This window comes from Eretmochelys imbricata, chromosome 1 (genome assembly GCF_965152235.1).
Source record: "Eretmochelys imbricata isolate rEreImb1 chromosome 1, rEreImb1.hap1, whole genome shotgun sequence".
Taxonomy (NCBI): Eukaryota; Metazoa; Chordata; order Testudines; family Cheloniidae; genus Eretmochelys; species Eretmochelys imbricata.
In genome coordinates this window covers 57,620,995-57,641,212 of record NC_135572.1, presented here as the reverse complement: position 1 = coordinate 57,641,212, position 20,218 = coordinate 57,620,995, and the positions used below count along the sequence as shown (strand labels likewise).

The 20,218-nt window shown below is 37.6% G+C and overlaps 1 protein-coding gene across 3 annotated transcripts in view; it reads left to right on the top strand.

Annotated features, from left to right (window-relative positions):
- The window catches only part of RNASEH2B (ribonuclease H2 subunit B), a 45,473-nt gene that overhangs the window by 13,087 nt on the left and 12,168 nt on the right, over window positions 1–20,218 (top strand). For all 3 annotated transcript variants that reach the window (XM_077810976.1, XM_077810959.1, XM_077810968.1), the window contains exons 2-7: window positions 409–480; window positions 2,558–2,665; window positions 5,763–5,839; window positions 10,706–10,823; window positions 17,965–18,029; window positions 19,832–19,937. In XM_077810976.1, coding sequence (XP_077667102.1) covers window positions 429–480; window positions 2,558–2,665; window positions 5,763–5,839; window positions 10,706–10,823; window positions 17,965–18,029; window positions 19,832–19,937 — 526 coding nt within the window. In that variant the 5' untranslated portion in view covers window positions 409–428. The remainder of the gene's footprint in view (window positions 1–408; window positions 481–2,557; window positions 2,666–5,762; window positions 5,840–10,705; window positions 10,824–17,964; window positions 18,030–19,831; window positions 19,938–20,218) is intronic.

Below are 20,218 nucleotides of genomic sequence, written 5' to 3'. Positions count from 1 at the left end.
CAGTACTATGTGCAGTTTTTGTCACCCCATCTCTAAAAAGATATATGAGCATATATAAGAGATATTAGGCATGCAATCTCATGCTCTGGGTGTCCCTAAACCTCCAATTTCCAAAAGCCGGGCGTGGACGGCGGGGGGATGGATGATTGGAAATTGTCCTGTGCTGTCCATTTTCTCTGAAACACTGGCACTTGCCACTGTCATAAGACAGGATACTGGGCTAGGTGGCCATTGTTCTTGTCCAGCATGGCCATTTGTGTGTTCTGATGTAATTGACATACGGGGTGGCTTTCAGGGGGAAATTACCAGTACCTGAAAGGTAAATCCAATTAATACAGACAAGTATGTTGGTGAAGTATGATGGGGTGGGAAAGATCTCTCAATTTATAATTTTATAATTCTTTTCAGAGCCTGTTACTGATCTTCCTATGAAACCTGATGGTGGACCTTTATTTACAAGACTGCGTAATCCAAGTACAGGCAAGTTTGCAACAGTTAAGGACATTGTTAATATTATGGTTAATTCTCTCCTTATCTCTACCAGAGAATTAATATTTTGCAAGCTGAAATGATGATAGGGTTAATCTCATGTGCCAGAGATTTTGTTGAGGATGCCATGTAGTTAATTGAGTTAAAACATTTAGGATTTGTTTTATAATTTTAATTGGTTGAACTGTTCATCAGAAATATTGGCAGCACAAAAAAGTGGTATATTTCAAGTGTGTCTTTTAAATGCATTAGTTTTTTTGGGGATCCACAGGCCTTTCTTATAAATCCAAATTTAGATTCTTCAGCTAGTCACCTATAAAATAAACATTCAGCTAGGAGAGGCTTTTATTACACTTGCCAACTTTTGAGCCTTTTCATTTTTAACTATGATTTTCTTTTTACTCAGTCCAAAGTGTGGTATCTCTTTTCTTGACAGTAGATGATGATTTACCTTTAATTAGAAACATATTAGAAAAACAGATATGTAGAAAATTTAATGAACCTCCCTCCAATCTCCAAAACAATCATTTTCTTCTTTGGTTGTATAGCTAGTGTATCTTAAAGCTGCCTTTGTCTAAGACTTTCTTTTCATGAAAGTATACAGTATTAAACCCTGTTTAGTTTATTTAAACAGAAAATCTTCACATTTAAAGTAGTTTGTTTGAAAAAATCTGGTTCAGGTTATTTCTTCAATCCATAAATTCATTTGCTTTTGGTAGGATCATTGGGTTTTTTAAAATGTCACCACTCATGTTTATAACATTAAAACACATCTGAGAACCTTAATTACAGGTGCAGATAATCTGCTAGTTTCTGCTTTGTGCCTAAGGGAAGAGATTAGTGAAAGACAAGAGATGCAGAATGGGAAGAGAGTTTATTACTTCTGTTTAAAAATATTCAGAACTTAGCTTCAGAATATAAAGCAATGCACAACTTCCATCTGCTGTACTGAATTGGCTTTCCAATTTGTCACCAGAATTGAAAAAAAAGTAGATAAGAATTTATATTTTACCAAGGAAGGAAGTGATCTCTTTAATTTGTAGAATGAAAAGTGTGGGGGAAGGCTTTTAGAGAAAACCTTTAAGTGTAGTTGTTGACACTGAAGCTGGGTAACTTATTATAGAATTACCAGAAGCCTATTTAAAGATCTGTAATGCGCAAACCTTTGGTTATGTAACCTTATGTATGAGTGCAGGGTCTGAAATAGAGAAGAAAACACCCTTTTAGCATCTTTTTAGAATATTTATGTTTTAATAAATAAATTGTTGTCTCCAAATATTGTATAAACACCCATGCAATGTGTGCTCTTGAGAGATCAGCCAGAACTAACCAAGTCTGCAAAATCATACAACTTCTAAAGCAAAGTCTTAGTGACTTTCCATTATAGTAATGGAGATTGTCAGCCTTGTTCATAATGTATTTGGCATTTGGAAATCAAAACTAATATGGGAGGCATAAGAATGATCCATTCCACTTTGTCCATGTGAAGCAATGACAAGCAGGGGGATTTTGTGAAGGGGCCTAAAACAAAGCAATTTCTGTCATCTCCAAGATTTCAAGTTTCTAATGAAACCCACTTGTTCAGCTCCCTCAGTCACCTAATTCATTTAACCCATAATCTCCCTACATCTGTACCAACACACAAAAATAAATGACAAACAACAAAATGACGCTTAAAAGAGTTGGGACTCTCATTCCCTATCCCTGAGTCAGATAACTCCGAGACAGACACAAAGAAAGAAGAGATTCTCACTATCACCAACCCCTCCCGTACAGACAAAAGCTAATTTCTTGTGTGATCTGATTTGGGTTTGAATCAAAGGCTTTTCATTGTAAGATGAACTATTCACACTTCTTATTTATTGATTCAAAATTGAGTAGGGATTATAGAGCTGGTAAACGAACATCTGTATATAATAGTTTTCTTTGTCTAAGCTTTCTTTGTAGTTACAGTGTGTGTAGAATGTATGTATGTTTATGTATATATTAGGCAAGTTCTTCAGACATATTGGATGGTCTTTTGATTTTCATGAAAGCTTACAAATACAAACCAGATTTCTTTTAACAGGAGAAGCTGCCCTCTACTTATTCAATAGCAGTGCACAGCAACTGTTTGAAGTAAAAGCTTTTCATGAAGAATATCGTTCTTGGTTTATAGGTCAGGCTGTTCAGCATGGTGAGTGTTTCCTTTCCCTTACCCCTAAGTGTAACTAATATTCATACATTTCCCCCCCATAAATTTACTGGTGTATCTCCTAATTTTAGAGTCCAGTCACACAGTATCTCCACCTTCTGAGGCACTCACATGCCATCTGGATTTAACCAGGGGTGGGGCTTTGTGGTTTCTTAGAAGACTGCATTTGGCAGCCTCAATTAGACAGATGTTCGTGTGTCTTGAAAAAAATCAAATTGTCGTAAACTCAAGTGCCACAAAATATTTAGCTTTCCTTGTCAATCAACCTGACAAGTCCTCAGGGAACATATGTATATTTTAATTTTAGGGAAGAAAGCATAAATGGACCCACTTATTTTAGCAATGAAATATAGTTTCAGACATTGAAACATTTGGTCCCTCTTCCTTTAACCTACCATTCTGGTTCCCAGAAAAGCTTTGGGATCTCAAGCTGATGGTTCTTTTCCTGAGGCTGGTATTTAGGAATTTCATGACCTGGAGCAAGTTCCCCTATTTATTCACAGCCCTCTCATCATCCTAGCCTATCTTTTTAAATAGAAGGCAGACAACTTTCTGCACCTTCTCACCAAGGATCTAACAATGTTTTTATCAATGAGGTTGTCACTAGAGAAATGTTTCTTGCCCAGTCAATTATTGCATCCTATTTTATTTGATTTTTTTTCCGTAGAAAAAGTATCATTTAATGATAGGGGAACACACAATTTTTCTAAAAACTGTATATCTTCTTTAATTGTATTATCCCTAGCTGTGTGTTTAATTCTAAATTTCCTTTGCACAGGTGCATATAGGAATAACCAGACTGCAAGTAATGCTGCTGTAAGCTTTGATTTGCTGTGGGTGGGTGTTGAGCTGAGGGAGTGTGCATGCTTCATGCTGTTGATTATATTGAATTTTCTATGTCCCTTCTCCTCCCACCTTCTGCCTTGGCCCCTGAGAAATAGCTGTCCTCAGGAACCATCACCTGCATTTTGTTTAGAAGCCTGGAAAGATGTTCCTAATTTCTTTGAGTGCTGCAGGGGCGTGTATAAAATTAACTCCTGTATCTCTGAAAAGGTTATTCTTCTGAAGATAATTCTCCAGCTTTTTGTTTTTGTTTGAGTATTCTAACTATGTATAACTCTGAAATTCATTAGTTTTTCAGTTCCTGTAAAATGGGTCCATGTTAAACCTAGTTTTGTTAGTGAGCCTTTCAGGTTCCTGAGTGGAGTTTCCCTGTCTTTTCTCCCATTTGTCTGACATATCGGTGGCATGGAATCTCTGATTCTTGATTTCTTGCATCCCCTGAAAGAGGAGCTTACTCCAATTCCCTGTAATTCATGTTATCTTCTCTTGTTTGGCTTTTTTTTTTCTTTATGTCCCACTGCTCATGCAAATGCATTACCTGGAAGGTGGGTTGAACTGCCTCTCAAGCAGTAACATGTTTGTTGTGGCTCTTAATGATCTAGACTACAGAAACTGCTGTGTGAAAAGCATAACATTACCTCCCTTTGATAGCTGGCATGTCATCTTCAGCTGTTCCAGAAACTTAGACCTGATCTAGAACATAGGTTGACTTAGCTACGTTGCTCAGGAGTGTGAAAAATTAAGCCTACCAAAGCCCCGGTTTAGACTGATAGGTTGACAGAATTCTTCTGTCAACCTAGCTAGTGGCTCTCAAGGGAGTGGATTGACTACACCACTGCAGCTCTGCCATTGTAGCACTTGTAGTGTAGACATATCCTGCGTTCCCTGCTGGCTTCCAAAGGCCTGTCTTTCTTTCTGCCTTTTTATAATTTATTTTTAAATATTTAATGATGATCTCATTGTTTGGATTTTTCTCATATTTTCCAAGTGACAATAACGCATTACTAGATTCATTGCTACTGAAAATGTTGTTTTTCCGGGAACAAAAGAGTGTGTAGAGAAATAGAAATACATTCAGAATTTTGTGTCCCCAAAATACAAAAAAGCGTCTTTAAAAATAAAATTGCTTTCTCAGTGGTGTGGTGGTACTTTCCAGCTGTCAGATTAAAAAGTACCAATGACAAGGAATAGATGACTGTAAGACAGAACTTGGGGAATGAGGTTTCTTACTTATTTAACGGTCTTACTCTAAAATGGAGAAGATTTGGAAATAAATATGCAAATTAATTAAAGACATCACAAATTATTATTTACCATTGGGACTGTTAGTTCTGTTGTTAAGTCTTCCATTGGAAAATCAACACTTTTTGAAATATGAAGAATAAATTATTAGTTGTAAGCCAAATGATTCTCCAATAACCTGATCTTGATTTAGCAAGATTTAGGAAATGCAAAATGGGAAAAGTACGTTAAAATTTCATTCCCTCTTAGTGAATTAAAACAAAAACCTCCCTCTAGCTGTCAAGTCCACATATCTGCACTCATTTTTGGTTTTCTAATGTCAAATGGTTATCAATTATTAGATCTTATCTAATGAATTTCTAATGAATGTTACATTGTTGTTTCCAATTCTCTATACTGAAGGCTCTGTTAATTGAAGGTTCCATCCTGCAATTGGTATATATTATTAAACATACGCACTGGGCCATATTCTCTGATCTACTGAGTTCACTTTGTGTCACATAAGAAACCAACAGAGAATTCCCCCATGCAGAGGGAATCTCTGGCCTTTGTAAAACACGCAGAATTCAGCTACAACTCCTCTTCTGCTTCCTACTGCAGAGCTTTCTGCCTGATGTAAGTGGGGAAGGGGCCACAGCAGAGCGAGGTCTCATTATGCCTGATTCTCTGCTGATGGAAGGGATTTCCTCTGCACCGTGCATTGGAGCTAGCCCCCTGCAGCTTTAAGTTACGCGAGGACTAGGGGGAGAGCAGAATCATTAAGCTATAGTCAGCTTCCTATCAAGACACCTGTCCCACTGTATTTTAATGTGGCTTAGGCACAATTAAGAATTAAGCCCTCTTATATTAAGGCATTTGTAAAACAAAATAACAGAATATACTTAACTGCTCCATGAAAACGCTGCAACCCCATCAGTAAAATTAAAAGGAAATAATCAATCTGCCTATGTTATGCTTCTGAGAATAAAATGTTCTTTCATCTTTCTCTCCATAGATGGACGCCTATTGTTTGCAACACCAATGGATCCTTTATTTCTGGTGCTTTTCTACCTCATAAAGGCAGAGAAAGAGGTAAGTGTCCTTGATTCTGGCATTAGAAATTTTAGGGGAAACAGCTATTTATTGCTTTATTTTCTCTAAAAGTTATTTTAATTCTTTAAAGTGGGACTCCCACACTAAATGAATATTGCATTATATATCACTGAAGCATAAATACATGTCCCAGACAGGTTGTTGTCATCTTTGCCACTGTTGTTTGGTGATCAGAGATGTAGTGTGTTGTCAGTAAAGGATGTTATAGTTAAGGTTACATTTTGACTTTGATATAAGCCTTATATTTTTCTCTCTGCTCATAATTATCTAAAAAATTTTCCATTTCATCTGAAATGTTCCATTCTTGGTGTCATACCAAAGGTGAATATTTTGGAAAGTTTGAGATGAATTCATTCATCCATTTTTGATTATGGAAGGTGAGGGAAATAAAAATACTTTTACCACTCTAGGAAAATGTGAAGGTGCTGCTTTGCTTATTCATGAGTTTAAAAATGGCTGACCTTCACAAGTTGAAATTTCCGTATGTCTAGTCCTTACTGAGGACTAATCTCTAAGCCAGTTTGCTTAACTAAATATAAAAATTAACAAAACAAGTTGAATTATAATCATTGGAAAAATCCACTTTGTGACTGCTCAGCACAAGGTTTCCCCCTAAAATTTGAGTTAAGTTTTTTGGCTTCAGTCGAACAAAGCACTTAAATACATGCTTAAGTACTTTGCTGGATTGGGGCCGGTTGCATAGTACTTTGCGGGAGTCATAGATTCCAAGGTCAGAAGGAACCATTGTGATCGTCTAGTCCACCTCTTATATAACATGGGCCATAGAAGATCCCTGAAAAAATTTCTAGAGCATATCTTTTAGAAAATATCCATTCTTTGATTTAAAAATTTTCAGTGATGAAGAATCCACCATGACCTTTCGTAAATTGTTCCAATGGTTAATTACTCTCACTGTTAAAAATGTACACCTTATTTCCAGTCTGAATTTGTGTAGCTTCAACTTTGAGCCACTGGGTTGTGTTATACCTTTCTCTGATAGATTGAAGAGATCATTATCAAATATTTGTTCCTGTGAAGGCACTTGTAGACTTAATCAAGTCACCCGTTAACTTTTTATTTAAACTAAATAGATTGACATCCTTGACTCTATTGCTGTAAGGCATGTTTTATAATCCTCTAATTATTCCTTTGGCTCTTTTCTGAACCTTCTCCAGTTTACCAACATCCTTCTTGAATTGATGGCACCAGAACTGGATATAGTATTCCAGCAGCAGTCACACCAGTGCCAAATACATAGGTAAAATAGCCTCTCTACACTTATTCAAGATTCCCCTGTTTATGCATCCAAGGATTGCATTAGCCTTTTTTTGCCACAGGGTTGTACTGGGAGCTCATGATCAGCTGATTTTCCAGCATAACTCCCAAATCTTTTTCAGAGTCACTGCTTCCCTGGGTAGATTCCCCCCATCCTATAAGGATGGTCTACATTCTTTGTTCCTAGAAATTGATTCCTATGAGTCCCTGTGACTGTGGTACCTGGAGGAACTACACTGAGAATGCTTATTCAGGGCAAACTGCAAAGGATAGGGCAGACAATCCCCAAAACTGGTGGTTTATTCTATATTTAGATTTCACCAAACCAGTAACCAAACAACTTCTGTAATACTTTACTGGTTACCAAGAAACCAAAATACGGTCCCCTTTAAGCAATCCAGCCTTTGACTCCCACCCAGACAGCCAAGTCTAATATAGTGACAGTTACTAAAACCTTATTCACCATATATAAAGTTCTACCAATCGCAAGAGACCAGACGCATTGCCCACCAGGTCAATGAATATTTCATATCTCACCCACACTTACAGCCAGTTCTTATTAACTAAATCTAAGATTTATTAATAAAAAGAAAAAAGAGAATTGTTACGGTTAAAAAGAAAGAAGAGAATTGTTATGGTTAAAAGATCAAGATCATACATACGGATATGAGTAAAGTTCTTATGTCTGTGTCATTGCAGAGATGGTGAGGCTGCTGATCTGCAAAAGTTCTTCTAGAATCAGTTCAATATCCTATAGTCCCATAGGCAGTCCATGCGCAGAGCTTGTTCAAATTCTTCCATTAGAATTTCAGGATGGATCCAGAGTAACCTGGAGACCTCAGTCCTGTGCGCTTAGACTTACCTTGTCAAAGTTTAAGCAGATCTGAAATAACATAAGGATCAGGCCCAGGTCTTTTCTTGTAGCTGAACCAGCCATGGTCACAGCAGGGCCTTTCTTGGATGAGGAATAGCTAATGTATATTGTTGCTTTGAAGCTAATCTCTGTTTCCTGGTTACTAGTTGTATTCATTTACATAAGGCAATTAACTATTCAAACAGTTCACAGCTAATTTACTTATGTGGAATTTACAAGTTTCAAAGAAAAATGAAGCCAATAATATTTATTAAACTGCAAGTCCCGTCTAGATGATAATATACCTTTTTGATCTCTGAATCAATAGAATACAGTAATGAATCATTACAGATAGAAACAGAATTTTAGCATCTACAAGCAAATTAGATCAGAGGGGTAGCTGACAAAGTGGGTATTTACCCACGAAAGCTTATGCTTCAATACGTCTGTTAGTCTATAAGGTTCCTTAGATCACATTGTTTAACTTCTAACAAGATATAAATAAACACAGACCAATACAGTTATTATCTATTCTTGTTCTCTAATAGTATAAGCAAACATATCAGAGTTTCTAGTCTACTTAACATGGCTTTGATAACTATCTACAGGGAATGACCCTGTTCATCATTTCAGTACCTTCTGTTGAGTTGTTACGGGTTATCCACCAGTCAATCGGTCTGTCAGTGTCACACCGCACTGCACAGGGCTCAAAGAGGGAGAAAAATTAAAATGAATATATATGAAACACCTCCAAACATGACCTAAAATAACTTTAAAATACTACCATTTTAAAGTAATTGTCACCCTGCAGGGCCAGAAGTGAATGCTAGTTCCCATCTGGAAACAGAGAATCTCCTCTTTCCTGTCATTATAGAACACCTGAGTCTAGGCCTGTAGAGCTGAGAGGTATTGGAGTTTGAACTGATAAGCAGCTGTTTGTGTAGGACTGAATAGTGCCTTTCCTGAGCCAGGGGTAGATGCAACTTTTGTGGGGAACCTACATGTTTGTGGGGAGGAGGAGGAAACATTTCTATGGCAGGTTGAACTTAAAGGGAAAAGGTGGCTATTTGAAGTAGTTACAGGGGTTAGAATGTAGATAAATCCTGGAATTTGCAGATTATGGGCAAAGGGATGGTTAAGTAATCCAAGGCAGATAATAAATGAATTGATCACATGGCTCTGCAAATTCTCACGTGTAATTTAAAAGTACAATACATCAGGAAGAATAGAAAAATGCACTTAATTAGTTAATGTAATCTCTTGTCCATGAGCCAAAGGACACTAGCTTATCTAACTGGAAGAATTTAAATGCCACTCTTCATTCATGCCAAATGGAGGCAGTAAATTAGGTTTACTTATCTGAAAGGCTTCTCTTTCCTTCAGTACCTGTTTCTTGTTTCTCCCTCCAAGATTCCTTGCTACTGTGTCATGGAAGAAAAAGTATATGGAGAGAGATAGTTATTTTCTTTGTGCTTTTAAGTAGTGGATTCAGGATACAAAATCTTACTTTTATGCATTTTCTTCTAGCAGTGAACACCTGCTTGATATTTCTAACCAGTAATTTAACCTATATTGTGTTGGAAATGTTTCATCATTTTATGATAAAGGGTAACCATAAACATGTTTGCTTTATAGTATTGTAGTCCATCCCAATCTTATAGTAGTCCACATTCTTATAAACAATTACAGAAGAATACTTTCAGTGGCTTTCCATGAACCACACTTCATTCAGATTTGGTTGCCCTTTGAAAACCTTATCCACAGATTAATTTTAATATACATTTATTTTTTTACTCTTGTAATCGTTTTCTTCTTTTGATTTTTACCTCTACTTTTTTCTGCGCTAGAAACAAATATGAAATCCTTTGTTTTGTTTTGTACCTTGTAAATTTCAGTTGGTTGTTTTATGAATTCTCTGATTGCTCCAATGAGATTATTCTCTAATAATGAATGTGGTTTACCGAAGTGTTTTATTGTCACCCTGACCAGCATAATGACTTCAGTTTTGGCCCCCAGAAACCATTCACTCTAAGGATGGAGAGCTAACTGAGCCTTTGTACTGATGTGCTCAGGGAGGTTTCCAAAGGGAAAGCTGTCAATTGTGCCAAACTGTGCTGAATAATTATGCATTGTAATGCCTGGCAAAGGCAAGATTTGTTTGATGGTGCTGTCGTGTACAGTGCTATTTAAGCTGTGCCAAAACCACTTTATGTAAGACTTCAGGCCAAACTGGAACTCACTTTCCAGAGGTGAAAGGTTAGTACTATGTTCCTTAAGATGCACTGCTCCTCTGAGATTCTTCTTTATGGAAGGGAAAAAAGCAAAATTTTAATGAAAATTATGATGCTAAATTTAATCCAGCAGGTTGTGTCTAGAAAAACTGTTGGCACACATGAACTACTGTAACATGCTGTCATCTTCCAAAGTAAACCCTCTGTACTTTGCATTTGTTTGTTCTCCATGATATTTTAAAACTGGACCTTTTAAAGTACACTAATTGAAAAGTTCAGTGCTTTGTAAGTATTTACGGTTTTGAAATCTTTCTTCATAGTTTGTTGCTCTGTAAACAGTTTATGAATATGTTGTTGTACTACTAGCAATCCAGTCTTTGTAATCCTTGGTTTAAGGCTCTAGCCTTAAAAAAGTTTAATGGCTTATTATATTTTTGCTGTTGTTGACAGTAATGTTTCTATAATCCCTTTTGATTTTTTTTTCAGCAAGGAAAGTTCCAACCACTGGATCAAGTTGTGGTTGATTCAGAATTTTCTAGCTGTACGATGTTGCTACAGTGTGCAAGAGTTATGGACTCACTACATCATGTTATAGAAGAAAAAGGTACATGATTTTGGATATCAGTTTAGCTAACAGACTAATACTTCAGCTAATATTGGGTTCTGAAGGGTGTATTTATTTGTTTCCGTTGACCTCTGCACAGTGGGACTAGAAGCCACTCTGCTGCTAAGCCTACAGCACTAGGCACTGGCTTTTACGTCTTGTTTCACCAAGCATCTTTGGTGTGCCAATGTAATCTGCCACATGTCCTGCTGCATTTTATTATTGGAGTCCATTCATGTAGTTGATCAGTCTCCTAAATTTGCAAAAAGTTTTCCCTCAATAAAGTAACTGCCATGTTTGGCAAATTAAGCCTTTCTCTTTTGTTTATAACTTGTATCTCAGTTACAGCTCTATTTTTTAATTTTTTTTTTTTTTTACTGTGTATGTATGTATGTACGTGCGTTTCTGTGATTGCAACTGTAACCACCACAACTACAGTAAAATCAGGGATCAGCAAAAGAGTGCTCTCTCAGTAGAGGAGGGGTCTAACCAAAGGTTAATCAAAACTGTACTCTACTGGAAGACTTGAAGACTTTCAAAAGTGCAAGTTTATGCTGAAAAGTGACTATGTGATAATAGCACCACCAGGCTCATCATTTTGTGTGTTTAGAGTTGTATCTGCTGATTTTAGCAATAAATTTTTTTTTATTGCTTTTATTCCAGTTAGTTGGGCTGTTTTTGCCAAGTTATGAGTGAATGAGCTGGATTTTATTCCTTCTTTTGCATCAGCAACAGAATTGTTTACTCAGTTACACTTGAATATTGCAGTTGCACAGGTATTGCTGAAGGCCTAATTGAGCATGTAGAGGCTCTGTTACTTTGGGTGATACGTGTGATAGAAAGAACCTAGCTTGTGTTTACATCCCAGGCTGAGTGTGCAGGGTTGGCAAGTAGAACACCAGCTTTTCACTTATAAATGTTTGGTCTGAAAAACATTGAGACAATAAACATGTAACCCCCTCAATGTCATTGGCTCCGAGTAGAACTGTCTTTAGTGATTGTTTAAGTTTAAGTAATGATGTTAGAAGTGGTCTTTATTTCAGTATTTTAAAAGGTGTTGCACTTGGCTGAAATTATATACTGCAGCTCTAAATTAGTAGCATACAGTTCCACCATTTGATATTAAAAATGATATATCATTAAAGTTGTAAAGGAATCCAAGTGGTTCCCTTATCCTGTGAGCAATATCTCTTTTTTTCTGTTGGTGAGTATCCCATGGGTCTTGGAGTGACTCTTTTGCCAGGTGGACGGTCCACTAAGGAGCAGTGGCACCAGCGTTCCCTGTGAATTACCAGTACGGTATATGGAGAGTAAGCAGGCCCAAGCTGGGATGGGGAAAAGGGAGAATGAATGACTGTGAAAGGCATTTCAGGAAAGGAGAAGAGACAACACAAGTTCCTGCAGTTTTCCATAAGCTTATAGTGTAGTGTTAAAATTAAGTAAAAAGAAAAATTTATTTTAAAAAAGTCAGCAGTTATCTGCCATTGTAAGCTTTGTTCTGAAAGGGGCATTTGGTGATAAACTGTATTAAAGAAAACCTGAAACAACTCTATCTGTCAAGGGTATACACATACTATCCTTGATCTTTACACAGAATTCCCATTGATATTATTGGGAGTTTATGTGGCAGTTGAGGACAACATATGGCCCTAAATGTTTGTTAGATACATTTAAATGCATGGCTTTTTTCATAGCACAGCTTGACAGACATGGAAAAGAGGCTTCATAATTCATAGCAATATCATCTGAAAATGTAAGACTTGTAAAAATCCCGAAAGGTCCTGCACTGACCTCCTGACTGAATGGAGAGGGTAATCATTCAAGAAGGATACAGAAGTTAGAGAAAACAGAATCTTCCACATTGGCCTTCTTTTTCCATTAAAAAAAATCAACCAGTTTTTCTATTTCTGTACTGTGTAGAGCACCTACAAGGCACTAAGGTATGCGAACAAGAAGGTTTGTTTGAACCAATTCCTGCTAGCCATGGCAGGCTGCAGTTGTCACTGACACCTTTGGGAGGGAAGATTTAGGCAGTGTTACAAGGATAACTACCAAATAATTGAAAAGTAACAATGGAACAATAAGCACCACAAACAGAAGAAAACTAAAAACGTATTGTTTCATGGAATTTAACAGTAACCTGGAGAGGCATGTTGAACTTTTAGGGAACCGGATATATTCTCACAATATGAGATGATGTTGTGTCCTGTATGGGTAAGGGGTGTGTTGCATGTGTTCAGCCATTTCTTCGTAAAAAGCTTCATTTGAACATAAAGTAGGACTTGCTTCCATTGAAAATAGTCACGTTTATTGCAGTGAGCAAGCAGGAGAACATATTGATAACACAGTTACTACCTACGTGTTGAGACCAGGAATGCTGAATGGATACTGACTGTAGCCAGAAATTAGAGGATTTAATTATAAAGCAAGGGTGGAAGGAGATTAGATTTCTATCTTCCTTAGCCTCAGCCTGGCGACGAAGATGAAAGAAATCTGGGACACAAAGTAAACTTTCATTAAGAAAGGAGAAAGTGTCCTTACTATTCCCAGTTACATGTACAACGAATAGAGTAACCCAGCTGTGGGCCTGACCAGAAACCTGTGCTTAGCTTGCGAAAGAGGGTAAATGACTAAAGAAATGATACACACGTCAAAGGATGAAAGCAGGAAGCCTTGTCTGTAGAGGCCTTTCAGTGGTAGTTGAAGGTGCACAGCATCTCACAGGATTGGGTCCCAGGTCAGCATTCAGATTTACCGTTCTGAGTTGCAGATTATTTTGTTTGGTTTCAAAACTAACTCTTCAGAAAGGCTCACGTTGCACATAGTTTTAGCAGATATGAATGACTGTTTACGTTAGAGCTAGAGTGTGAGTTTGGGCACAGCCTAGACAAAGGGGTGGCGCAAAATCTGCACTGCCCCATGAAGGCACACACATACGCCTCCAGGTCACTGTTTCTCCCTGCTTACTCTGGAGTGGTAGTAATTTTACTGCTGGTTTGTACCAAAAGTAAATTACAGTCCCCTCAGCCCCACCCCCATGCTGGTCAGCAAGTGAAGGAGGAGAAGCCAATGTTCTATCCACCTGCTCCACTGAGGGAATAATGTGGTTTACTCCGGAGCCACCCAGACTAGGAAGTCTGTGTAGGGGTAATTAAGGGGGGGTGGGTTACTCCCTTGCATGGATGCCTAGTACAAATCGCAATGTAGCCCTTAGGAAATCGTTGGTTTTTTTTTAATTCCGTAGCAAAAATATAATAGTGGTTACCATAAAAAGTTCTTCTTTCTTAACCTTATCTCAGTGCTAGTTCTGTAAATAATAATCCAGTTATAGTACAACAGAGCAACCTCTAGGAAGCTCCTTTATTCCTTTAGACAAATGGGAATTATTTACTTTTGTTTATATATAAAATATATATGTATATACTTTTATATAATGTATAGCCTTTTCAGCAACTGGCACAAATTCTGAAAGCCAGCATCTTTATATTTTGTTTTGAAATATGTAAAAATGTGATTGACTTTAACTCAGTGTTTTTTATACACCATTCTTAGTCATAACCATTTCTGGGTCTCCAAGTGCTGCTTGTCCCCTTTGTGCCTGTTCTATGGATTGTATCTTGGAGCAAGGACTTCAGCTATTTTTTCTCTTTTACAGCACCACACACATTAATATGTAACAAATACACTTGGGGCTATTAATCACGTCTCACATTTCCTTTCCACCAACCCACTACTCGCTTGTCATTCAAATCACTCTTAAAGACTTACTTTGTCTAGTGTTCACAAGGACTACTGGTATTATGACTAATGCATTTCTAAAAGAACCTAGTACTTCTCTACTACGGCCTCTCATTGCTCTGTGTACTCTGCCTTATTTGAGAGTAAGCTTCTTGGGGCAAGAAGTATTTGTGTCATAGATGGCACTGAACATAGTAGTGGTGCTTAACAAATTAAAAAAAAAAAGCATAACTGGCACTGGGAATCTGGGTAGTAAATTCTGAACCTAGAGCACTGATAGTTTACACTTGCTGGGCTAACAGTAAGAAGTCCCCCTGCCTGGCACCCAGCAGCCAGGGCACTGAAGCAGTCAGAGTTCTGTTCCTGTGTAAAAATCACACTGAACTTGCATTCACCTGCTTCGTTGGTAGAGGAAATTACTTCTTTCTGTTCACTAGATCTGGGTGAGGAGGATTGTTTCAAAATAAGTTCATGTATGAGGGAGACACTATGATAGAAAAGGATTAATAAAGGGTTATGAACTTCAGTTTGTGAGTGTTACTCTTTGTTTCATTTTGCAAGGCAAAAGTTGCATTGTGATCTTGTCTGATGTGATTAATATGAAAAGCCAAGAAAACTTACCTGATTAGAATAACTAAGTAATATTGCCAAGCTTATATTCCCAGAAGGTAGGAAAAAAAGGGGCCATATGAGTTTCTGAGTTATGGAAAGTACTGAGAAAATAGATGTTAAAATGTGCTTTAGGCAGTTTGCTCAACAATACATCAGGGAAACTTCCAAGCCTACATAGCGATTACCCAATTGCTGAACATATTATTTAATTGTAGAACCACTTATATTCCATTTGTATTTCTCAAACCCAATCTTTCCAGATGTCTCAGACCAGTTTTATAGGCACCAGACACATTAGGGAAAAAAAGTCTTTCCAATATATTCTCATATTATCAAACATAGTTGTTAACTCTCACCAATATCAAATGTGGATTACACGTAAAATCCATGTTCCAGTACTGAATCCTTTTGTCAGCAGTTTGTGACTTTCACAACTCATTTCAATTCTTCAGAGGTCTCAAATATTGTCAGTTCCTAGTATGTAATAGTACAAACTGTCAAGTGCATAAAATACTTTCAAACAAAGTGATCTCTGAAGGGTTCAGTGTAATTATTTTTCATGTTTTAATGAAAATGGCTTCACATTCTATATTTCCTTCCCTAACTGAGTCACTCTGTTTCATGCTGTTTGGAGATTCTGCCGGGAAATCTGGACTTGAACTATTTTTCAACATGGATTTGGGGAGGATGGCAAGAGAGTGTCCTCTCCTCGAACTTTCTCAGATAAGGGAAATCCAAAAATTGTACATTATATTCTTGGACCCAAATCATGTTAGTTTCTTTGAGCAACAAATAGGTTCGTGTATCCCTTTTGTGCTTCTATCAAACTTTTTTTCTTTTAAGAACCATTTTAAAGCTTTTTTTTTTGAGTCCCAAAAGGCTGTAGCCAACAATATCGCAACTAACTACTTAATCTGCAACAGGTCAGTTATAAAATGAAGCATAGTATTTGGAGTTTTCTTTTCTTTTTTCAGAGTAACAGCCGTGTTAGTCTGTCTTCGCAAAAAGAAAAGGAGTACTTGTGGCACCTTAGAGACTAACCAATTTATTTGAGCATAAGCTTTCGTGAGCTACAGCTCACTTCATCGGATGCATACTGTGAGCATAAGCTTTCGTGAGCTACTGTTACCAGCAGGAGAGTGAGTTTGTGTGGGGGGGGGGGGGCGGAGAGTGAGAAAACCTGGATTTGTGCTGGAAATGGCCCAACTTGATTATCATACACATTGTAAGGAGAGTGATCACTTTAGATAAGCTATTACCAGCAGGAGAGTGGGGTGGGAGGAGGTATTGTTTCATGGTCTCTGTGTATATAATGTCTTCTGCAGTTTCCACAGTATGCATCCGATGAAGTGAGCTGTAGCTCATGAAAGCTTATGCTCAAATAAATTGGTTAGTCTCTAAGGTGCCACTAAGGTGCCTTTTCTTTTCTTTTTTGCTATGTAAAAATATTTACTTTTTTACTCTTCTACCATGGTTGAGATGAAATTAAACTATATCTTGTATGTAACATTCCCCAACCCCTCACCGTCCCCTGCTATGCACACAAAAAGTACATAACAATTAGATATTTGTATGCAGTTTGAAAGAGCCAAAATAAACCTCAAAGAAGGAAATGCCGAAGGAACCATAAATAAAGCGTTGTTGGTTGTTTGCAGGGAGAGAAAGAAACTCCATGAGCCTAGTGCTGGAGTATGGTATCAGACCTTTTAAATTACATAAAACAGATGTAAGTATTAATGGTAATGTTATATAGGTTATTAAACCCTATTGAAATACCTGTTAAAGAGCAAGATTGAAATGTGGTGTGTTCTAAAGTCTCCTATATCATCTTTCACATTCACATCTTTCACATCTTACACATTTCATTCAATTTCTGGAATTTATGCACTATTAATTTAGTGTGCAGTTCTATGCTGAAATTTTCCTGAAATCTTTGTAATTTCCTCTTCCATTTGCCCCAGCACACGCAGATAACTAATCATTCATCAGCAATGAATGTTTATGCTCTCATAGTTGCAGATATGGAAAATATTTTAATACATATATCATAATTAATTTATATTGTGCTTAACAAATAATAGATAAGACATATTACCATCCCCAAATAATTTGCATGTTTCACTTTTTTTTTTTTTTTAAGAACTACAACTTGTTTGCTTTGACATTTATGTTAAATTATTTAGAAGCAGGAGGAGGAGATGAAAAAGAAAATGTTGCTATGCACCATCCTATGAGTCTTTGGGGGAGAATGCTTGGAAGAGCAGTGAAATATTTTTTATAAACTATTCTTTTTTTCTGCCTTTGGTGCCAGATGCATCTGTTTACAAAGTCCAGGTTTAAGACATGAGGCTTAACAACAAATTGACTAGGAACTGAACCTGAGATGAAAAAAACAGCTGTGACCATATCACTTATAAATGTAACCGTCTGTTGGCATGTGTCAAAAGGGATTCAGCAAAGCACTTAAGCATGTGCTCAACTTTGATCATGTAAATAGTCTCATTGACACCACTTTTGAAACCATTGGACTGAGACTATTCATATACTTAAATAACACATGTGCTTTCCTGAATCAGGGTTAATTAGAGACAATTGTCAAGTTGCATGGTCTTGTGAACATCAGCTTGCTGTGTTGTTTTTCCACATTTCCAATATTTTTCAGTATTATTACCCTGATGACATGTGCAAACTATGAAATAACTTCCATGCCTTATGTGCATCTTTTGAGTTTTTAATGTATTGAAAATGAAAACCAATTATGACTTTATTCCCTTGTTTTGTTCTATCCTAGAAATTGACAATAAGAAATTTTATAAATACAGCCAAGAGAAGACATTGAAGTGGTTAAAGAAAAAGGTATTACATTTCTCTTTTGCTTTCAAAGAGCTTTTATGTGCAAAATTTAAAATAGTAAGAAGTTTTCTTCACATTATATTTGAATCACAAAACGTGAGTATATTCGAAATCCATATCCCGTTGAACAAGAGTAAACACATCAGTAAAGCTGTCATACTTTAGAATGTGACAAATATAAAGTGTTAAGGAAATAGCAGATTTTTAGCAGATTCCCTCTTAGACAGAACCAGACTGTGGTTAGTCCCTGCACAGGCACAGAAAGGTCCAGAGTAGGCTACAGTTGCTATTTCTATGCTGTCCCTGAGCTGAGGGACTGCTCTTTGCCTTAAAGCATGGGAAGGAAGCAAGGCTATGACCATTTCTCACTCCCTAGCCCATAGCGGCCGGCCAAACATGGAGGGAAGCATACACTTGAACACTGCTGTGATTTGATGCAACAGTGTTCCTCATGAGCTCTCTACATTGTCTCCCCTAATACTGGTGGGGCGTGCAACTATGTATCACCCGTGAAGCAAGCCTGCCCACACTCTCTATGCCTAAAAGAAATTGTACTGTGTCAGGTAAGCTGTTGTCCAAGCTGCTGTACTTGTCCAAGCTGTTGTACACAAAGAAGCAGATCCTTTCAATCAGAATAGATCTACTGCAACATCATCCATCTGAGAAAATGATTAAATCTATGTCAATCACAAGATGTAAGGGAGCCTTGAAAGATTGTCATTAACGTTTACCACCCCAAGCACAAAAACTACTTCCCACCTTTTGCCATGATCGTGGGCGGGGTGGGGGGGATAACAGTAGTGTTCTTGCCTGTTAAAGGAAGTACTGGTCTGGGTTAAGTGGAATTTTTCCAAGGCTGGTATAAGGGAAAAATATCACTGGAAGAGTCCATATAGTTTCACATCTCTGATATTAATTTTCACATCCATGGCTGAATATTTATGTTTTTGCAGGTGCCTGTTATATAATTATAATGTTCTTGATCTATTGATAAGGTTAAGATTTTATCAAGGTATTTTTAGTAAAAGTCATGGACAATAAACAAAAATTCACAGAAGCCTGTGACCTGTCTGTGACTTTTACTAAAAATACCTGAGGGGGCGGGAACTAACAGTCGGAGCCCCGCCGGGGGCTGGCCTCTGCTCCAACCCTGCCTCTGCTTCTCGGTTGGAGCTGATAGCTTCTCCAGCCCCGGGGGCTGACTCAGTCCCACTGCTGCTCCTGTGGCAGGGGCTGACCACCGACCACTACTCCGGCCCCACTGCTGCTCCTGGGCAGGGGCTGTCAGCTTCTCCAGCCCCATGGGCTGAAGCAGAAGAAGTCATGGAGGTCCATTAAAGTCACGGATTCCGTGACCTCCAAAACAAAATTGGATCCTTCTCTATTGACAATCTCTCTCTTATATTGAATCTGACAATGCCCTGGCCTACAGAATCCTGATGATTACATTCCATTCCTGTTCAGGACTCCATTCCCATTCCAATAGAAATGGAAAAACCCTTACTTTTCTGAGCAGGTGCATGAATCATCTGTAAAATCCATAGCTGCTCCAACTGTAAATTCCAGCCCGTCTCAGCGGAGCTGCAAATCTAGCTGCCATGTCTCAAAGGCAGCAGGCCGAAACACTGGATCCTTAATTTTTTGAGATCATATGCTAGTCATTACAGATGTATATTAAGTTTCATCACAGTTCATAACTTGAGCATTTTATGTGCTTTAAACCAAATTACAAGGGCTTTGTCACCGTATTAACACACGTGCATAACAACATTGATTTAGACATTTCAATCTGTGGCTCCTTACAGGTCAGCCAGACAGTGAAAGTACTTAAAAGCAGCAATGTATGTGTGGGTGGAAGGGTGCAATCAGCTACATTTATCAGCAGCAAACAAATCACAGATGTTAAAGAAGGTAAGAAAACGAAGTGTAGTTCTAACTAAATATATCTTTATGTGATAAGATACCTGCAGCTTAGATGCTCAGCTAGAATCTAGCAATAATTTTAAATGGTTTGTAAACATTTAAAAATATTTCTTGCCCAAAATGTTTTTCGTGTAGTTACTGTAGTGGTGCCATGACTGTTTTGAGTTCTGTGGTGCCTGAAATGTGGTAATTGTATAATGCACCAAATATACCGGGAGAAGGGTTCTGAATAGCTTCTAGTGAGATCTAATTGAGGCGCCAATTCAGCA